Raw genomic sequence first — 15,917 nt, 5'->3', positions numbered from 1 at the left:
ACCACATCAGGAGAGACCTTTGATTCCCCACCTCCACCCCCTGGCCACCGTTTCTCTTTCCTTTGCCATTTTTGATGCCCATCACTGGGCATTGTGTTGACTTGACTACTCACTAGGGTTTGGTGTGAAGGTGGGGTGTCGCGTTGCTCCCTGCGTGACGGCTGGTGACGGCGGTGGCATGTTGGGGGGCGTGGATCGGGACTGCGTCTTCACGTCGGCTGGTGAGTCAGGCATTGTTGCTGCCTTGATCTCCGGACTACCTGCAGAACAGATAGAGGGAGGGGAGGGGAGGAGGTTCAGGTGCGGAGAGTCAGAGGCAAAGATACTGCCCAGGAAACAAGAAAGGGAATATTTAGGATGGAAGCCCCCAGGGAAGACACGATTCATACTGATGCCCGCTTCAGCCACACCAGGGATGGGGAAGCATTTTCAGTCTGAGGACCACATTCCCCCCTGAGCAGCAAGCAAACATGCTCCTAGACAAACAGCTCCTCAGCCATGGGAAATTTCCCAGCGCCAGCTGAGAAATAAAAATGCAAACTGTGGTGGGGGTATGTGCAATGCAGTATCTCTGATGAGGGCACAGCTGGCTGGCAGGCACCCTGAACAGGAGCACACTGCAATGTTTTGTTGCAGATCCCATGTAGCAACATCAAAAGCAATGTATATAATGTATATATAGAGCCCTTCTCAAGTAGATCAAAGCCTCATCTAGTCCAGCATCCTACATCCCACTGTGGCGGACCAGGTGATCCTCTCCTCCTGAGAAGCTCACACAAGGAAGCCCCAAAGGCAATGGCCATCCCTTGATGGTAGCCCCTGCCCCAATTCGGTGTCATGCAGCCTCTGAACTACTCAGAGGTTCCATAAAGCCATCCTGTTTTTGTGGGGTGATGAATGTGGGTTGTGGAAGTGTTATCAGGATGGGAGGGATGAGTTGGGCTGGGAGACGAGAGGTAAATGGCAGAGGAGCAGCCAGCCCACAAGAGCAGCTGCCGGGCCGTAAGGAAAGGCACCTGCCTCTGACTTTGGAGGCCGCCAAGTTCATTTCTCTCTCTCCTAAAGTAAAGAGGATGCAGTTGAGTTTGATGGCTCAGCGCAAGTGCGAGGGCAGCTGTGGTGCTCCGTCACTGAGCCTCGCGCCGGCAGGGCCCTGCCAAGACCCAGATGAGGACCAAAGAAGGAAAGCCTCCCCTTCGCCGCCCTGGCTTGGGGTCAGCCAGCATCTCCTCGAGGTGACACTGCCTCCATGAGACCAGCACAGAGCTTCTCTGCAGACGGTTGCGCGGCTGATAAAAACTCTAATCTGTGGCACATTCCAAATGCACTGCAACTGTTGCACGATTAATTGAACACACACAATGTGCACAGTCCAGGCTAAATAAAGCTGTGATCTTAGCCAAAGGAAGATATCACTGGGGTTCGCAGAAGAGGCAAACTAAGCTGGAGCTGAACATAAGTGATCATACATGATCGTATGGCAGGCTCTCTGTTATGGATACAGGTGGCATGGAAACCCTTCACATGGAGGAGAAGTCTGGCTTCAGTGGGCATTCATGAAGGCTTGACTCCATGCAGGGTATATCTTTCTCTTAAGAACCCGGGAACACAGAAGCTGCCTTATACCAAGCCCAGACCACTGGTCTGTCTAGCTCAGTATTGTCTACACTGACTGGTAGAGACTCTCTAAGGTTTCAGGCTGGGGTATTCCTGGTCCTACGTGGAGATGCTGGGGATGGGGCCTCGGACTTTCTGTAGATAATCTGCAATTGAGCTCTCCGTGTCCCCAGCTGTCCTCCCCGATCATAATTCCAGGGTTCCTGAATACAACCCCCCATCTTGCAACATTTGGTTTTTAAAATTTAATATATTGGGTTGTATGCAATGTTAGTCCTATGCAGAGTAGACCCCATTTCCAAGTAATGGCCTATCAGTGGTCCATTCATTTCAGTGGGCCTACTTTGAGTAAAACTTAGTTGGCTACACCCTTTATGTTTAAACAATTTTATTCATATCTCTATCATCTATCTATCTATCTATCTATCTATCTATCTATCTATCATCTATCTATCTATATCTACCTAAGTTTCAATTATGGGACGCTGTGGGTTAAACTACAGAGCCTAGAACTTGCCGATCAGAAGGTCGGCAGTTCGAATCCCCACAATGGGGTGAGCTCCCGCTGCTTGGTCCCTGCTCCTGCCAACGAAGCAGTTCGAAAGCACGTCAAAGTGCAAGTAGATAAATAGGTACCGCTCTGGCGGGAAGGTAAACGGCGTTTCCGTGCGCTGCTCTGGTTCACCAGAAGCGGCTTAGTCATGCTGGCCACATGACTCGGAAGCTATACGCCGGCTCCCTCGGCCAATAAAGTGAGATGAGCGCCCCATCCCCAGAGTTGGTCACGACTGGACCAAATAGTCAGGGGTCCCTTTACCTTTAAGTTTCAATTGTATAGTTGTGCAAATCGCCCTGGGGTTGCTTTGATGAAGAGTGGTTTAGAAACTGTATCAATGAATGAATGAATGAATTATTAACATAAACATGGGATCCATCTCTGAAGTACCCACAAAATTTTATTTTTTTGTTTCATAATTATGGCTGTTATAGTTTCTCCTCCCACAATGATGTGGCAGTGAGGGGAAAATTAAGGGGTGGAAGAATTTGACCATCTTGTTTTCCTCCCATTTTTCATTTTTCAAATTCTAAGTTTTCCACATTTCCATTAGTTTGCCATTAAAAAAAAAATTACCATGAAAATTCATTAGTATATTGATGGGAATTTCTTCTAATATACCTGTTTTCATATGCAATTTTGCCTAATATACACTTTTTTGCAAAGTGATCTCCCCTAAAACAATGCATTTCTATTTTCATTGGTATTTACATTTCCATGGACTCTTTACCTGAGTATATGCATTTTTGTGCACCATACTTCAACTGGAGAACCGCACTGCAAAATTTAGAGAAGTGTGGCTTTCGAAGGACTGCTATTTTTCAGTTTGCATATTTTTTCACATAGTGCAAATTAAGCAGGTTCGCCTTGAAATGCAAAATGAATCAAATTTCTCTCCCACACGTAGGGAAACCCTAGCAACTGATCATCATCTCAACTTGAGAGCTACTATAGAATGCTGGACTAGGGCCTGGGAGAGACCAGGGTTCAAACCCCCACTCAGCTGTGAAACCCACCGGGTGACCTTGGGCCAGTCACTGCCTCTTGGCCTGGCCTACCTGACAGGGTTGTCAAGGGGAGGAATTGAGGAGGGGGGAAACCATGCGGGACACCTTAAGCCTCTTGGAGGAAAACACTGGGATATCAATGCAACAGGTAAATAACTAACAGCTCCCTTCAATGCTTGCCGTTTTAAAAATTCACCATCCGCTCGCCCAGCCAGTTAGAAAGAGCCCCTCTTGCCAGCCACCCTTGGACTGCCTCCCTCTTGCTCCTCCTGCTCATTGATGAGCTCTGTCTTCCTTTGCCAATAAGCAATGCCAAGGGCGGAAGGAGCCAAGAGTCATCCTTTACTTGTCAATGATAGTGATGATGAATAAATTGCCCTGATCTCGACTCTGCGAGGGTGGGAAGAGGGGGTGGGGGACTAGGTCCTGGGTATATCCCTGAACCGATAACTTGCCTTGCACAAAGCCCTTCCCAAAATGCCAAGCTGCTGTCCACAATTCCAGGAGGTGCAAGCAGCTTTCGCAGGCCACCCCATCTGCAAGAAACCCCCATGCCGGGCCTTCAGTGTGGGTCATTTTCCATATTTGCTGAAAGCTCTCCCCCCCCCCCCGCCCCGCATCCAAAGAGTTACACGTTGTGGAAAGAACTCTGGAAAGGAGCCAGGGAGAGAACCACCTCAGCCCCAGCAGGGCCGCCTTCCTTCTCAACGCCATTCCCAGCATGCAGCTGAGTTCGGGCCAACAAACACGAGCTTTGCCGGCTATAAATCAGCTCCGAAGGCAGCTTCGGCTGAGGCCAAGGAGACGGAGAGGAGACTCCCCAGCCTTGCTTGGAGTCCCTTTGGCTCCGAAGCCTTTCCTGGCATTGCAAAGCAGGCCTGTCCTCTCTGCAGCAGCGGCGGGAGGGGGGTGGAGGTTACATGCCACAAAGTTGTCTTAATCTTTTCCCGCCATGGTTATGCCAGACACAGGGCTTTTGGGCAGATCCACACTAGACATTTTAATAATAATAATAATAATAATAATAATAATAATAATAATACCCCGTTCATCTGGCTGGGTTGCCCAGCCACTCTGGGCAGCTTCCAACACATATAAAAAGCATAAATATAATCAAAACATTAAAAACACATGACTTCTTCCAAAGAATCCTGGGGTCGGTATTTTCCCTTCACAGAACCACAACTCCCCAAACCTATAGCAAACTACAGTTCCCAGGTTCCTTGGGGGGAAGTCATGCACTTTAAATGTGTGTCAGGTGTGTTTTAAATTTATGGTTTGGACCTGCCCTTAAAATGTGAGCCAAGTCAACCCAGGGGCTCAGCCCCAGAACCTGTTTGCAATTCCACAGAGTTCAGCCTGCAGAGTTATGCCAAGTCTCAGCACTTCTGAGCAACGTCCAAAATAGGTTCCTTTTATCACGGAAGCCTTGCAGCCCCCTGACCACGCATACTGTGGTGTAGTCAGTGCGATTCTTGCTCAGGGTATACCCACTGAAGTTAATGGGCATAATTAACGTAGGTTCATTGATTTCAGTGGGTCAGAGGGTTCAATTAGGTTCAATTTCAATTGCTGAGGGTCTTGACAGACCTCTTCATTATTTTCTGCCTGTTGCGGCAACTGCAATGCATTGTGCTGGACGTTGTATGTTTTTAACCTGTATTTTTACACACATGCTGTGGATCACCTGGATGTCTTTCACGGACCACAGTTTGGGAACCAACAGACTGAAATAGATCTGGGTCAGGTTTGAAATAGACATGGTAGCCTGAGAACAGTATGCTTTGGTTAATAGGGACAGTTGGAATGTGTGTTAGGGTCAAACAGAAAGCAGGTCTTTCTGTCTGCAAAGCCCGCCTGCCTTTTTCTGTTGTTATTCTTTTTCCCTAGGCAAAATGCTGGCTGTGTATCCCCGGCTGCAATTGCTTCGCAGAAGCAGCTGACAGTGGTGGAAATGTGCACTAGACATGTCTGAGTGAAACACACTCAAGGGAACCAAGCCACGAGGTAAGGAATGACTAGTTTCACACAGGAAAGGTTTGGGGGCAGAAAGATGTTGTGCAGGGACTGTGAGACAACACAAAGGCCATATATTATGGTTGCTGCAAAGTTTGGCCAGCATACAGAGAAAACAAGGCACAACATCATGGGGCTGGGATTTAGGCACCCATTTCTCTCTCCAATGTATGCAGACTTCTGCAAAGGGAATAGGGGGGAATGGAATTGCTTTGACCTCCCCGCATATATGTGCTCTGCAGGCAGCGTTTCTTAGGCAAGCCAGTCCAATGAGCAGCCCTGGATGGGGCAACCATGGCTCATCAGACATTCAAATCTGGGGAAGTGCTGGAGCTCAGTGACAGAGCGTCCTTTGCATGCAGAAGCTCAATCCCCAGCATCTCCAGGTAGGAAAGGGAATGTCTGCTGCCTGAAACGCTGGAGAGCTGCTGCCAGTCAGTGTAGGCAATCCTGAGCTAGAGGGAGCATTCTGGATCTCACCACAATGTACTTGGAAAAGTTAATTTTCACTGTGAAAGTTTGCTTGAATACAAACCCAAAGTGCTTGAGGCCGGGAGGAGAGCAAAAGGTCATTCCCATTTAGAGCAGAGGCTCATTGTGTGAAATGCAGGAAGCTATTTGTCTCTCTGAGCGGCATGGGGACAAAGGAAGCTGCCTTACGGGAAGCTGCGTAGGAAGACAGGAAGCTAACCACCTAGGACAATGTTACCTGTGCTGGCTGACAGCAGCTTGCCAGGATTTCAGAGAGGAGTCTCTCCCAGTCATAGAATTGTCCTACCTGGAGATGCCCTGGACTGAAGCGTGTGCTCTACCACTGAGCTACACCCTTTCCCCTAAAACTAAAGTAGGACTCCAGCCCTACTCATTTAATGGGAACATAGGAAGCTGCCTTATACTGAGCCAGACCATTCATCCATCTGGTTCAGCACTGTTGACACCAATCATAAATGGCTCTTCAGGGTTTCAATCATGGTCCATTCTCATCCCATCCCAAGTGGAGATGTCAGGGACTGAACCCTGGATCTTCTGCATGTGAAGCAGCTGCTTTACCACTGAGCTACAATCCTCTTATGTCGAGTCAGACCATTGGCTCATCTGGCTCACTCATTTCAGCTCTTACTGACAGCAGCATCTCCATGGTCCAAAGCAAAAGAAGGGTTTCCCCTGGCTGTACCTGCAGTTGCTGTGATTCAACCTGGGACCTTCTGCAAGCAAAGCAGGTGCTCTCCCACTGAATGGGGACCATTCCGCAAAACACAATAAATGTGCACGTTTTAAAAAATGTCTCCTGCTGAGCTATGGTCCCCTTCCTGACTCTGTGCAGACCGAGATAAACTGTTGAATTTCTAACCCACCTGAGAGTGTAAGAGATGCAAACTTTTTTTTTTTTTTTGCCATGGCCTGATGATTATTGGCTTGTGATAACACAGAAACGGGGCTTTGTCACTGGTGGTGTGTGTGATGTGGAATGCTCTCCCTGTTTGCTAAGATACCGGAGGTCCCATCCGTACTGTCATTCTGCTGCTCCTTGAAGACACACATGGTTAGATAAGAATTTCCTAGCTTGAGTCTCCTGCTTTGCGTGTTGTTTTAACTGTTATGCTGTTTTGAAAGCCTTGTTTATTTTATACTTTAAAGATGGATGTTTTAACGTCATTGCTTTTGTATGTATTTTAATTAGATGTATTTTCGATAATTGGTTTTATTCTTACTATTTTTGTGTGTGTGAACTGCCTTGGTATTTCCCCCCTCTGAAATGTAAGCTGGTATATAAATTCCTTTAATGGCAACAACTTGCAAGACATTGGACTTTCAGCCTGGGAAACCTTCCACCTTGATCCCAGACCTTTGGGAGAGCCACTGCACTCTGCACATGCTTGTATGTCTCAGGGCTAAACACTGCCATTTAAAATATTCCAGGGCTCAGCCTTAGCACCAAGCCTTGGCAGAGTACAAAGTCCTTCTGAGGCCCAGATCCTGTTTGTTTCCAGGCTGGTCTGCTCCTATAAATGTTCCACTCCTCTCTGCTATCCCGTGCTGTTTTTGGAAGTGTTGAGGGGTGAGAAGCATCATGTGAAATACTGTGCATCGCTCTGACTGATGACAGCATTCCTGCGACTATCAATGCCTGAGAATGGAGCCTGGCACGGTGCGGGGCCGCTGACCGCCCCCCCCCCCGCCATGCTTCCTGCTTTATTTATAAATACTGTCCTGAGTGACAGCGCAGAGCCAAACAGCAGCTGAGAGCCGCACACAGCAGATGGGAGCCCACAGAAGCCCTGGCATGTCCAGAGTCCTGTCATCCTTCTGAGACAGCAAAGAGGTAGTGGATCTGGGACACGGCAAGAAGAGCCAATGCAGCTGGGAAATGGGATGCTGCAGTCTGCATCCAAAAGGATGCAAGATTGGAGACTGGCTGGCTTAATGGTCAGGGCCTGAACTGGAGCACAGCATGTTTTTTATAAAAGTATTTATGTACTGTCCTCTTATGTAAGAACATAAAAAGACCCCATTGGATCAGACCTATGGCTTATGTAGTCCAGCATCCTGTTCTTACAGTGGCCAACCAGATGCCTCTGGGAAACCTGCAAGCAGGACCCAAGCACAAGAGCACTCTCCCCTTCTGTGGTTTCCAGCAACTACTATGCAGAAGCCTTGCTGCCTCCAACTATGGAGGCAGAGGACAGCCATCATGGCCAATAGCCATTGATGGCCCTCTCCGCCATGAATTATGTCCAATCCTCTTTTAGAACCCATCTAGGTTAGTGGCCACGGGTGGCGCTGTGGGTTAAACCACAGAGCCTAGGACTTGCCGATCAGAAGGTCAGCGGTTCGAATCCCCGCGACAGGGTGAGCTCCCATTGCTCAGTCCCAGCTCCTGCGAACCTAGCAGTTCAAAAGCACATCAAAGTACAAGTAGATAAATAGGTACCACTCTGGTGGGAAGGTAAACAGCGTTTCCGTGCGCTGCTCTGGTTTGCCAGAAGCAGCTTAGTCATGCTGGCCACATGACCCGGAAGCTGTCTGAGGACAAACGTCGGCTCCCTTGGCCAATAAAACGAGATGAGCGCTGCAACCCCAGAGTCGGTCACGACTGGACCTAATGGTCAGGGGTCGCTTTACCTTTACCTTTACCTTTACCTTTACCTATACCTATACCTTTAAGTTAGTGGCCATCACTTCCTCCCATGGGTGTAGCCAAGAGCGGGCAGGCGGTAGGAGGGGGCATCAAGTAAAACAATAGAAAGACTTAACTAACTGACCAATCACGCCGGTCCTGTCCGCCCCCCCCCCAAGTCCTGGCTACGCCCATGCTGCCTCCCATGGAAGCGAGTTCCATAGTTTGAACTATGTGCTGATGTAAAGACGTACTTTCTCTTCTCTATCCTTACAAAAGATCAGAGTGCTGCCTAGTAGCATGAGATTAAATGTCGAACAATCGTTCAAATGACTCAAGAAAATTGTAAACAACTGCACAGGCCTGTCAGCATAAAAAGGTCTTCAGCCGATGTCTCACAGTTAAAAACAGGGGTGCCTACCGATTCTCCACATCATGGAATCACCGGTTGAGGCCAGTTGGGCCTCTGTGATATGGGAGACAGCTAAGAGCATTCTTCCAGATGATCTCATTCAGGGGTCAGCAAACTTTTTCAGCAGGGAGCCGGTCCACTGTCCCTCAGACCTTGTGGGGGGGCCAGACTATATTTTGAAAAAAATAATAATGAATGAATTCCTATGCCCCACAAATCACCCAGAGATGCATTTTAAATAAAAGCACATATTCTACTCATGTAAAAACACCAGGCAGGCCCCACAAATAACCCAGAGATGCATTTTAAATAAAAGGACACATTTTACTCATATAAAAACATGCAGATTCCCGGACCGCCCGTGGGCCGGATTTAGAAGGCAATTGGGCCAGATCTGGCCCCCGGGTCTTACTTTGCCTACCCATGATCTCATTGATCGGGCTGGAATGTAAGGGCTCAGGTGATCTGTGTGACACCTGCCTGGTCTGCTATGCAGGGTTGTTGTGCAACTTCAGAGTCCCAGCTGCTAGCCCTTCCTAGAGTTCTTTTTCTATTTTGCTTTGACGGGGGCAGCCCTTCAAACAGAGGACTGTCCTCTGCAAAGTAGGGCACACTGGCACCTCCCTCTCCCACCCTCATCTCCTCTGGTGGGGATGCAGAGGGTCACCTTTCAAGCTCGGATCTCCTTCTCCATTCCACGCATTCCAGAGATGCCTCCCTATCAAGAAGCCACTTTGAGCAATTAGCTTCCATATAGAGATAAAAGCTGCCCTTCCTGGACCATTAAGGAATATTAACATTCTTTTGTCTGATCCCAGACTCTGATCAGGCAGTTGTAAACCACAATGGAAAGGCTGATTCACAATATTAATGTAGCAACCTGCAACACTTCTTATATTTATATCTTGCCTTTTGTCCAAGGAGATCCAGACAGTATACATGCTTCTCTCCTTCTCATCCAACCACAGTTTGACCCCCTACAAGAACCCTGTGAGGTAGGTTAGGCTGAAGCAGAGAAGAAGAGTAAGGGACTTGCATCACCCAGGGAGATCCATGGCTGAGTGGGGATTTGAACTTGGTCTCCCCAGTTTTATTCTAACCACTAAGTGACACTGCTCCTCCTGTAAGTCCCTCTGCTTTTGGAGGTGTGGTACCAGTGATCCAAGGCAGGATTTCTCATTTCTGACATCCCAACTGCGGAGCATGTCCCTGGAAAGGTTCACCAGTCCTTGAGTTTTTCAACATGCAGAAGCATTTCTTAATTTTACTAGGCTGCTTCTCACTAGGTGTTTTAGGTGCCGCAGCCCAGCCAGGGTTTGGATTGGTATGTTCTCTGACCCGGGATCGTGGTTAAGGTCATTCCTTAACCATAGCCCAAACCAGGGCTACAGATCAGAGTTAAGGAGGAGAGATCTTACCTACAATCCCACGTTTGTACAACGCCCCAAGTTAGGCAGATCTTCCCCATACATTTAAAGCACATCCAATGCACATTGAAAGCCCATGGCTTCGCACAAAGAATCATGAGAACTGAAGTTTGTTTGTTTATTTAAAAATTTATATGCTGCTATTCCTTAAAAAAAAAAAAAATCACAGTGGTTTACAACAGTTGTACATCAAACCACACAATAAAACAATCTAAAAAGTTAAAATCAGAAATCAGCTAACTATTGTGGAAAAAATGTATTCTTAATTGCTTGCATAAGCCTGATAGAATAGAAAAGGATTCAGCAGGCATTTAAAAGTTGAAATAGAAAGTGCCTGCTGAATCTCTGTTGGCAGAGCATTCCACAATACTGAACTAATGACACTTAAAGGCTCGGTTTCTTGTTGCTGTCAAATGAGCCTCGCCTACTTGACAAATGGCCAGCCACACTCCTGCAGATGATCTCAGTGATCGACCTGGGATATAAGGGCTCCGGTGCTCCCTGAGGCACCCTGGGCATAAGTTGTCCAGAGCTTTGTAAATTAATACAAGGACCTTGAAAGAGGCCTGGTAGTAGATTGGCAGCCAGTGAAGATGCTGTAGCAACAGAGTCACATGTTGTCAGCCAGATGTCCCACCAGCAATCTGGCCGGCACATTCTGCACCAGAGCTGGAGCTTCCAAAAAAGGTCCAAGGGCAGCCCCACACACAGCGCATTGCAGTAATCCAGCCTCAAGGTTACCAAACAACTGTAGCATGGGCTACAGACTACCCCTGTCCAGGAACTCAATAGCTGGTGAACCAGACGAAGCCAGTCAAAGGAACTCCTAGCCACAGAGGACACCTTGACCTCAAGTGGCAAAGATGTATTCAGCTATGCACTTGCTCAATCATAAGGAGTGCAACTCCATCCAGAACAGGTAACCTGCCTATCTGCCAGACATGGGTACCACCCACTCCAAAAGCTTCTATCTTCCCAGGATTCAAGCACAGTTTATTGGCCCCTCATCCAGCCTAGCATGGCACTGAGACACCAATCCAGAGCTTTCGCAGCCTCTCCTGATTCAGATGTTATGGAGAAGTAGAGCTGCGTGTTACCCACATACTGGTGGCACCCCTCACAGAGCTACAAGTCCCATCACCCTTAACAAACTACAGAACCCAGTATTCTTTAGGGGAAAGTTGCATGTTTCAAACGCACACTGGATGTGCTATAAATGCACGGGGTGAATCTGCTAGCCCAACCTCGGCTTAGCTGCCAACCTGTGCCAAACTAAAAAGCCTGGAGTGGAGCAAAATAGGTGCCAAGCTCCTCTCCAGATGCCAGCCTATTTGCACCATCAAGGTAAGCCTGAGCTATGGTGCCACTCTAACCAAAAGACCTTCTGTTTTGAACCCATGCTCACCTGGGCTTCTCTCCAGAATCTGTGCCAGGGATCAGACCTACAGTGTTTGAAGCATTTATTTATTTATTCCTCAGGTTAAAAGAATAGGTGTTCCTCCACTGAGCTATGACCTCTTTCTCTCAATCCTCAAAGGACGGCATAGGGCAATGAGCTTTGAACTCTTGCTCCCTGATAATCTTACTCCCCTCCACCTTTTCTCCAGCTTTCGAGGTTTTGCCTAGCATGACCCATGAGAGCTAGAAGCTTGTTAAGAATCTTACGGTGCTGAGTTCTGTGGCCGTGTGTGTGTGTGCTTGCAAAGTGGCATATATACATGCCTGATAACAAAGAGCCATGTGTTAAAGCAGCATGTTAAGGATTGTACTGGAGAGGTGCCAGCCTCGTTTGCACCAATGAGAATTTGTGTCATTTCCCTTCGATTTCAGGAACCTCACCTGCCGTGATGATTTTCTGAGCTTCTTTTTGCTTACTTGCACACTGGGCCGATTCCTTAGGAGCCCTGGCTTCAGCCATCCAAGTCCAAGCAGTTTATGCACAGTCTGTGCGAGATTAGCAATCATGATGGGGACTTAATGGTGCAGAGTGGAGATCCTGTGCATGAACTGAAAGGGGGTGCCTGCAGAAACAAAACCCCAAACCTAAAACACTCTCATATTGAGAAGTCGGGAATGAGTCTCGCTTCTCCTTTGTTTAAAGCAGGAGTTCTAAATGTCACCAGGATTCCCCACGATGGCTCAGAGGCTGAAGGAAAGAGCTGCCTCTTACTTGGGGTGGGAAAGGAATTGGGGAGTGGGGCTGGGAAGAGGAAAAGAGCCGAATAATTTGTCCCAACTGCGGAGAGCTGTGTGTCTGCCTTCTGACATCTGGTTTCCATTAGCAGCTGCGGAGCTTAGGCAGAGAAGGCAAGGATCTAAAAATGAAAGGATTTCTATTTTTCTCCTCCTCCAGACCGAGGGGGCCGCCCATCCTCACCCTGCACCTCCCAGTGGGAACAGAAGGGCAATTCCCAATCTCTCTCTCCCCCCCACCTTCCCCCTCCTCATTCATTCCACTGTGATTGAAAGGTTTGCTTCAGTCAAGGGTGGGTTTCATCCATTGCAGCTGGGCTCCTTTCAGCCCCCAGCCAGCAGCTGGAAGCAATACCAGAGGGTGTCCACACGGTGGTTATAATAGAGGACAGATTGTGTTCAAGGCATGGCCAAATCTGACAGTCTAATCTGCTACATCCTTGACTGGGGTCCGGTCAGTCTACTATACCCCAGGAGGTAGCGATTGTGAGACCAGCATTGTGGGCCATAGTGTAGACCTTTTTCAACTCAAGGGCCACTTTCCTTTCCAGGCAACCATTTGGAGGCCACATGCCAGAGGTGGGTGGGGCCAGAGGCAAAAGTGGGTTGAGCAATGCATGCAATTTTTTCCCTTTGTGCAGTAGGCTTGCGTCTATACTTGCTCACACAGCCCTCTCTATCCTCCATGCAAGAGGCATTATCAGGGCTTAAGGACACATTCCAGTAGTGGAAGCAGCACATGCAGCAGAGTAAGCTGGAAGAACCCTGAGCTGGCGAAGGCAACTGTCCTGCTTCAGGCTGAAGGCAGGTAGCAGCAGTTAAAACCAAAACCCAAAAGGCACACAAATTCCCTGCAAGTAAAGATCTAGCCCATTGGTGTCAGCCCAGATCACTCCCTGCTGCACTAGCTTTCAGTGTGAAAGGTGAATTATTCACAATATAATAATAATAATAATAATATATATATATATATATATATATATATATATATATATATATATAGGAAAGCACTCTATACCCACCCTAACACCAGCATCCTGAAATCGTATAGCCCACTCTAACATCTCAGGTTTCCATCTCCTCGCTCTGTTGGATTTGCACAGCCTAGGTGCCTGCATAAATCAACCCAGTCTCACTGTATCCCTGCAAATGGCTTGCTGGAAGCTGCATTGCATTTGATGACTTGACCCTTCCAGTCCTCAAGAAGCCGAAGCAATGACTTTGGGGTAGCAGACTTTTCCAGGTTAACGTCAAAGCAGCCATGTGCAGCCATGTGCAGCCCATGGGTGTAGCCAAAGGGGGCAGCTGCCCCCCAATCCAGACAAAGCTGAGGTTCTGCCCCCACCCCTAACAAAAGCCTGCCCCTCCAGCCCCACCCTTTGCAGAATATAAGAGGAGCCTATCTGCTGGCCAAAGACCCATCTAAGCCAGCATCTTGTTTCCCAAAGTAGCCAGCCAGTTGCCTATGGGAAGCCTGCAAGTAGGACCTGCATGCTGCAGCAACTCTCCCCACTTGTGATTGCCAGAAACTGGTATTGAAAGGCTTACTGCCTCCATCCATGGAGATAGAACATTGCCATCATACCCAGTAGCCATTGGTAGCCTTCTCCTCCATGCCTTTGCCTAATCCTCTTCTAAAGCCAACCAGGTTGATGGTCACCCCTGCCTCTTGTGGGAACAAATCCCATAGTTTAACCATGCCCAGGATGTGTGCATGGAGAGACGTCTTAGGCCAGGCTGCTCCAGCTTGCTGCCCACCAGATGGCTGGTGCTGCTGGCCGTTTTAGTCCAAAACTTCAAGCGGGCTCCAAGTTAGGGAAGACTGTCTTGGACCCTATGCCTCGGCCACCAGGAGCAAAACATCCTTGGGGAGGGGGGAAAGTCCTTTCCCTCTTTCTTCCTCCCCTTTCCCCTCTTCTGACCCTGGGGGAGGAAGGGAGGCAGGAGGAAAGGGTTAAACCGGCACTGGCCTGAAATCCCAGCATCGTTTCATGCTCTGCAAATGAAATCCAGATGTGGGGGTTGGGGGGGAGCACTGGGTCCACTGCCTCCTTCCAAATAAAGGCTGTGCATTCCTGCTCTTCAGCTGCCGGTGCCAGCAGGGCCAAGAACAACTCCCCGATATGCTCACCAGGGACGGAGCTGCTCCATCTGGATCGTGTTAGCTCAAGCACTCAGTGCTGGCGGCAAACTGGGGATGAACTGCAGACCACTCCATGTGGGAAAAGATGGGGAGGGGGGGAGGGGGGTCAGCCTGTCTCCCAAACCTTCCTCAGGAGCCCCCTCCTCCCCCCACAGCTGGGGCAGCTGGACCCAGTGCCAGGCTCCTCCAGCAGCCTTTCCCTGTTAAGGAAAACAACGCGGTCTCCTTCCTTGTTTTCCTTTCATTTATTTGGAATGACTGGAGTGCATCTCCAAAGCTTGGCAGCTGCTGCCCTGGGCCACCTCGCCTCTATTTTCACCCCCCATGGGCAGCTGGGGCACATCAGCCCTGCCCACCTGCCCATGGCCCCCGAAGAGCAGGGCTGGTGGAAGCTTCCAACAGCTTCACCATGCATTAGAAACACATTGAAAGCCCAGGACTCCCACCCCGGGAACTGTAGATTGTTTAGGGTGCTAGGACTGTGAGGGTAAACTATGGTTCCCAGGATACTCTTTGCAGGAAAGCCACGGAGTTTAAGTGTATGGTGTGGATGTGACCAAACTCTGGGTTACATACTGCAGCATCATAAGTAGCTGATGCAGAACAAGCTACATGCCAGGCCAAAGTGTCTGTGCTCTCCTTTCAGGGCCATAGCTCAGTGGCAGAGCAGCTGCCTTGCATGAAGAAGGTTCCAGGTTCAATCCCTGGTATTTCCAGTTAGGGCTGGGGGAAAGCCCTGTCTGAAGGTCCCATAGAGCTGCTGTTAGTGAGTGCAGGCAATATTGATGAGGGACCAGTGGTCTGACTAGGTGTATGAGGGATGTGATCAAAGATAAATGATGCTCCATATAACTGGGAGGTTCAGAATATGCTGCTTGCAGGCTATAAATTGACTACAGTGAGGGAAAGCAGGGGTGTGTGGGGCAACGCTTTGAGGAAGTCCTTTGAAGAAATGGATGCAAGGGGATTCAGAAAAATTGGGGACATGCAGTAGACAAGAAGCTGCATTATACCAAGTGAGACTGTTGGACCATCAGGCACAGCACTGCGTGGATTCTACTCTGACTGGCAGAAGCTCTCCAGAATTTTAGACAGCGGCATTCCTAGACCTACCTGGAGATGCTGGGGACTGAACTATAAATGAATGGTGCAAGAAGAGGCTGGAAGAAAAGTGGGGAATTAAAGGGAGACAAAGGGGCAAGAGACTGGGGACCTGGCATAAAGTGGGCACAGAAGCAAAAGCTTCCTTTCTCTTTCTTGCACAGGCCATGAAAAATGTGCCAGAGAATTTCTCTTTCTAACCTGTCCTGGGGACTGGAGAGGAAGATACACCCCTTCCTTCCTTCCTTCCTTCCTTCCTTCCTTCCTTCCTCCCTTCCTCCCTTCCTCCCTTCCTCCCTTCCTCCCTTCCTCCCTTCCTTTTGGGAA

General features: G+C 48.7%; 1 protein-coding gene across 5 annotated transcripts in view; it reads right to left on the bottom strand.

The window, feature by feature from the left end:
• Positions 1–15,917, bottom strand: part of CBFA2T3 (CBFA2/RUNX1 partner transcriptional co-repressor 3) — a 67,667-nt gene that overhangs the window by 28,772 nt on the left and 22,978 nt on the right. For all 5 annotated transcript variants that reach the window (XM_081872064.1, XM_081872065.1, XM_081872067.1 and 2 more), the window contains exon 2: positions 114–260. In XM_081872064.1, the coding sequence (XP_081728190.1) occupies positions 114–234 (121 nt within the window). In that variant the 5' untranslated portion in view covers positions 235–260. The remainder of the gene's footprint in view (positions 1–113; positions 261–15,917) is intronic.

Source organism: Podarcis erhardii (genome assembly GCF_964252035.2).
Source record: "Podarcis erhardii genome assembly, chromosome: 7".
Taxonomy (NCBI): domain Eukaryota; kingdom Metazoa; phylum Chordata; class Lepidosauria; order Squamata; family Lacertidae; genus Podarcis; species Podarcis erhardii.
Note: the sequence above shows the minus strand (reverse complement) of the source record. Positions and strands in the feature narration are given on the sequence as shown.